The sequence below is a fragment of the Octopus bimaculoides genome, chromosome 1 (assembly GCF_046866305.1).
Source record: "Octopus bimaculoides isolate indiv1 chromosome 1, ASM4686630v1, whole genome shotgun sequence".
NCBI classification, from domain to species: Eukaryota; Metazoa; Mollusca; class Cephalopoda; order Octopoda; family Octopodidae; genus Octopus; species Octopus bimaculoides.
In genome coordinates this window covers 79,543,829-79,549,828 of record NC_142928.1, presented here as the reverse complement: position 1 = coordinate 79,549,828, position 6,000 = coordinate 79,543,829, and the positions used below count along the sequence as shown (strand labels likewise).

At 35.4% G+C, this 6,000-nt stretch overlaps 1 protein-coding gene across 1 annotated transcript; it reads right to left on the bottom strand.

Annotated features, from left to right (window-relative positions):
• Window positions 1–549: 549 nt before the first annotated feature.
• On the bottom strand, window positions 550–1,158 carry LOC106867766 (uncharacterized). Its single transcript, XM_014912745.1, has one exon. The coding sequence runs from the start codon at window positions 1,156–1,158 to the stop codon at window positions 550–552; it is 609 nt and encodes a 202-aa protein (XP_014768231.1).
• Window positions 1,159–6,000: the final 4,842 nt, after the last annotated feature.

The window sequence follows — 6,000 nt, the reverse complement described above, 5'->3', positions numbered from 1 at the left end:
TCAATTTCATACATGAACTTCTGTTTCTTTATTATATGACAATAATAAGTGAGTTGTATGTGTTATTTTATTTATCAATACATTACTGGCAATCATATGATACACTTCATTTAAATAGATAATTTAATTGTTCTTGAATGTGATGATAGTAATGGCAAATTAAGGTACTGAAGTATTCATGTTGCATTAGAAGTGAATATATCTTTATAAGCAATGTTTTTTTGTTTTATTTCAGGGTGAATAAGCAAAAAGATTTGGCCATGTGAAAAGTATGGTTCTTCAAGTTGCAATCTAGCAACTTTAAATTTTTGGCCCTGACTTTTATTAATGCTCACGGCAAAAGAAACTCGGATAGGGAACTGTAACCACTTAATTTGGAACGGGACATTAGATAGTATAATTGGTATGTGAGGAATGAAGACGGTCTCACCTTTATCACAATCAGTGAGAATATTTGCCTCAATGCATAAGTTTGTTCACAATTAGTCTTGTACCATTGCATAATTTTGGTTGAGACAAATTACGCAATAACATAATAGAAGACCCTTTCTACAGCTGAAAACAATAAGGAGTTGAACCTGATGATTCTAGTGAGTTCAAAAACTCGATGGAGTAATTAACACTATCCTGATCATCAACAGCACTGTCAATTGAGTTATAAGTGCAGACTTCTCCTGCAAGTTTATTCAGTAGCATATTATTAATGTTATTTACAGCAACATTTTTTGGAACCAGAATAGCTTGTTCACTGATCCAATTTGTATTGTTGTAATTATGAAGAAGATTCAGTAAGATTTCAGCCACCAAATCATTGGTAGAATCAGCTGAATTACATATTGGATTGAATGTAAGAAACTGTTCTTCATCAATTGCAGCGAGTTTCAAAAGCTGCTCTGCAAATAGTTCAAAAGTTGAAGTGTTTTCACATGGTGCAGAAGACCTTATTAAAGCATTGTGCTCATCCACTTTTGTTCCTCTTGGAACAACTGGTAGAGTTTGTCGGAAGTCTGCTGGCAATAATACTGTGACATTTTCCATCATGGAATTACAATTTCTAATGTCTTGTAATGTTCTGTCCACAGCTTCAAAAGCTTTTTTGTGGGACATGGTACATTCATCCCAGACAATTAAGTGACATTTTTGTATTAGTTCACCCATTCCAGAATTTTTAGATATATTACAAACTGGATTTTCTTTGTTAGATAAATCTAAAGGTAACTTGAATGGGCAGTCTGATCTAATGTTGCGGCAATCCCAGCGGTAGCAGTAGCTAAAGCTATTTTATTTTCTTGACAAACTTTAGCCAGGAGAAGTTTAATTACTAATGTTTTCCCAGTACCTCCTGGAGCATCTAAAAAATAAAGTCCTCCTATGCTATTGTTAATTCTTTCTATGACAGTGGAATATGCACGATGTTGATCAGGCAGAAGCTTGGGAAGATTATCATTTATGTATATGGCTAGTTTCTCCATATCATAGGAAATTTCCCTTATTATTTCAGTGGAGAAACTGCTAAGATCCCCTCTATTAGTTAGTGGGAGACCTAAATTTTCTATAGGTTCACCTCCTATCGAAATAATTTGATCTATTTCAATCAAAGCCGTATTGTATATAGCATCAGTGAAACCAATATCTTGCTCAGGATTACTCAACTGAACTTGGTGTTTGAAATCTTCAGCAAGATCATTTCTGAACTTATTCCACAGTTCAACAGGATTACTTACTTCACAATTTTTGAGAATAATAGCAAAAAGACTTCTTAAACTCTTTGGTGTTTTTGATATTAAAGCTTCTTCCAATGTTGCTTCCCACTACTGATCATTTGCAAGCAAATCTAACTTCAAACATGCTTCTCGATATATTCTGCAAATCTCACCATCAACTTCTTTCAAACTTTCCCATGAAGTTGGTCCTCTTTTTACATGAAGAAGCATTCTGAGGTGAAAGCATTCATTTTCATTAGGATGTACAGTATATAGTCTACCAATTGTTGTACCAAACTTAATCTCAGAATGACCTTGAACCTTTGTACCGATTTTGCACCTATTACATTTATTACTCCATGTTTAATAAGAAGGAACCTCATGATATAGCAGCATTTTTGCAAAATTGTTCCCCCAACAAAGATTGAAGAAGGCTGTTAAAGTGGTATCCTTTGGATTTGAAACTTGATTTGCAGTTGTCTCAGCAGTGAAGTAAACCCTTTGACCATTTTCTAAATGCACAGAAAGTTGTTGAATGGCTGGGTGCCTTTCATGGATTGGGAATCCAAATATCTGCCAGAAGGCCTCATTACTGCTTATATATCTTCCTAATTGGTATTGTTTAACTTCGTTGTTAGTGTTTTCCTGAATGGCGAAAGAAGCAGCATCACTATCTATATTTATGTTTTTGCATACATACTTTATGCTCTTCATGGAGTTATAGTACTCTGCATTGATATAAGCATTGAAAATCTTTGATATAAGCATTGAAAGACAGAAATGGGCAATAAGAAACTATCCATCGATTGTCTACTTCACGATTTCCAACTTTGGCTCGCTCTCATCCATCTTATGCTTTCCTTCTTCTGTACATGGGATATCCATTATAACCAAATTGAGCGTGATAAATAAAATTATTTAGATAATTTTTTGTGCATTTTCCTTCCTTCATGCATGGTGACTGAGGGCTTTGAACACCACAAAGGTCATGAATAATATGAGATATCACAGTGACATAGAGTGTCCGATCAATGACAGAATCAGGGATTTCAGCTGAAATTATAGAATCAATTTGATTTGAGTTAATTTTTGTGCATAGCCAAAGTAAAATATGGGCATGAGGTAATTCCCTTTTCTGCCATTCCACTGTATACATGGAACAGTGAACTTCCTCAAAGATATACGATTTTGAAAAGAGGTGCATCGTCTTATTTAATTTTAAGTGAAAAACCTATGCTATGAGATAATGTCTATGATATGCTCATTGATCAAGAAAAATGCCATATATTTCAGGCCATTTTGGGTTACATGTAAAAGTTATAAATTAATCTGGTCTAATATATTTTCATACATATGTCATGCCATCTTATGTTCTTTCATGCATATAGCGGGGTCCACCTGTGAAGCTTGATGGAAGGATGCACTATTGCCATAGATTATTTCCATACCCATCATTATTTATGCTGCCCTGTAAGTGAATGTATGAAGCAACCCAAAGCTTTTTTGGTGTGTTCTTACATAGGTGAGTCTTTCTGATTCAATCTTGGCATACATGTCAACAACAAATTGTTGAAATAAATCCCTACTTCAATGCAATAAATTAAAACCGAAGGGTCTAAGAATAAGATGAAATGCATAAGAATCCATACACAATACAGTTTTTCTAGAATTTCTTCCTGCCTGAGAAATACCAAAGTGATATCCATCTGTTCCATATGGAAAAAGCAGAGCATCATAGAGCATCATAGGAGCGATGTGTATCACTTACCTGTTGAATGGAACAATCTCTACACTTTATAATTATATCCCATTTTCCAGTTTGTTCACCTGCTAAAATTATAACAACCCCATTAGTTTCTGGTGCATTGAAATGCCATGAATGCTCAGTTGGGGGCCTTACATCAGAATTGATCACCAATTGAAAATTTCTGCATTGTGTATTATCAAGGATACATTCGAAACTCCTGATATAATTATTATTGTTATGAAGCATTTGTTGTATTATGTCAAAGTGAAGCCCTTCATTAAGATTATACCTTGTTTCAGTTTGTTTTTGTATATTGTTGATGAAATAAACTTTATGGTCTTCATTTTCTAGTGGTAAAATACTACCAATTCAATGATATACTTGCCCTTGGATTTTAAATGTGGATATGAATCCTCCCTCATCCACAATATTTGCTCCAAATGAAGTCATTTAGATAGCATTATAATAGCATTGCATTTTTTGTAGAAAATGCTTCGAAAATGTTCCATGAAGAAACTTTTTCAGTTCTTCAAGAGGGTCAGGAAAGAAAGGTAGCATAATTTTCCTCCTCCAGCAACATAACCCAGGTGAGTAATAACATTGAGCCAACTTCAGATTCATAGCAATGATTGGGGTTGTAATTGAAAGCAGCAAGATACCATTGCTGACATGACCTACCTTCGTTGTGCCTGATCTGGTCATTTTCATGTCTATTGGCAGTTTCTTGTGGTGTTTCTTGCATATGATGTGATGCTCTTCGAAGACAACCAACTGCAAGTCATGCATTTCTTTTGTCATTGTTTTCTACTGCATGTTGAGCTGTCATTCTTTATTGGCTATCTGCAAGTCATGCATTTCTTTGATGTTTGGTTTCAGATGTGCGTTATGCTTTCTTTCTTCGTCAATCATCTGCAAGCTGTGCACATCTATCATTTCCATTTTCTGCTGCATGTTTGTGCATTCCTTCGATCTTCATTTTCTGCTGCACATCAAGCTGCCATTCTTTGTTGTCTATCTACAAGTTGTGCACTTCTTTGATGTTCAGTTTCAGATGCATGTCAAGTTTTTTTTTTCTTTGTTGATCCTCTGCAAGCTGTGCATGCCTGTCATCTTCCTTTTCTGCTGCATGTTGTGTGTTTCTTTGGTGTTCATTTTTTGACACTCTTTTTTTAGGAGACGTTTTTTTAATAAAGAATATGAGTATGTAATAGTCAAATGAAGTTACAAATGCTGTCTCCTGTCAGTGTCAGTGCTGAATTTCTGATGCTATATTTCAGGAATGCAAAGCAAGGTGTTGTGTGATAGAGAAGTTTAACTGGAGCAGTTGGCAGTTAAAGTGAAGCAGATCTGTAAGTTGGAATGCATGTTGTTGATGTGAATTTTCTTTTTGTGGGTGTGTCAATGGTTTTTGTTTCCCTGTCAAGTTCTGTCTGTGTGTGTCGTGCATCTTGCTTCACTATCGGATTCTCTCTGCCTATCTCAAAGGAGTTTGTATATCTATTTCTGAACCGACAAGCTAGAAAAATAGCTACATCATATATAACAATAGATTTACCAAATCCAGGTGACTGTGTGATGGCACTGAAAATGCCACAGGTGAAGTGGAACACCCATTTGTCATGGTTCCTTTTGACATTTGAATAGGCTGTATGCCCAAGGAGAGTTTAAAGATTGAGTTTTGAATTTGAACCAGGGTGAGACAACCCCTACAGTTTTTGCAGTTTTTAAATTCATTTTGATGGACAAGCAAGCAAACAGACACTGTCATATAGAACAATAGTTTTATCGAATCCAGGTCACTCATAATGTGAGTGAACTCGCGATGGTGCTGAAAAGGTCACAGGTCAAGTGGAACACCCATTTGTCATGGTTCCTTTTAACGTTTGAATACGCACAAGGAGAATTGAAAGATTCAGTTTCAAATCTGAACCAAGGTGAAACTACTCCAGATTTGCTGTCTTTACTTTCATTTTGACGGACAAACAGACAGCAATTCCATTTTATATATATAGATAATCATCATCATCATCATCATTTAATGCCCATTGTCAATGGTGGCATGGGATAGATGGTTTGACTGAGGCTGGCATACTGGAAGGCTGCGTCCAATCTGATTTGGCATGGTTTTCTATGGATGGATGCCTTTCATACCACTAACCACTCCAAGAGTGTAATGGGTGCTTTTACACGCCACTGGCATGGGTGCCATTTGCATGATACCAGTATCTTCCATGACTGCGATTTTGCTCAGCTTGATGGGTCTTCTCAAGCACAACATAATGCCAAAGGTCTCGGTCATTACCTCCATGAGGACCAGCATATATATATCAGCATCATTATAGTATATATATATATATATATATATATATATATATATATGTGTGTGTGTGTGTGTATATATATATATATATATATATATATTTGTTTTGCAAGATTTTTTATGTGAAATCGTGTGTTGAAACAGATGTTGTTGTACTTGGGGATGGTCATATTGCCAGTTTAGCCAATAAAAACACACGCACTGTATATTTGGTGTTAATTTTTTTTTTT

Excerpts from the sequence above, each read along its gene's own strand:
- LOC106867766 (XM_014912745.1), bottom strand. The coding sequence starts at position 1,158 with ATGGGTGAACTAATACAAAAATGTCACTTAATTGTCTGGGATGAATGT.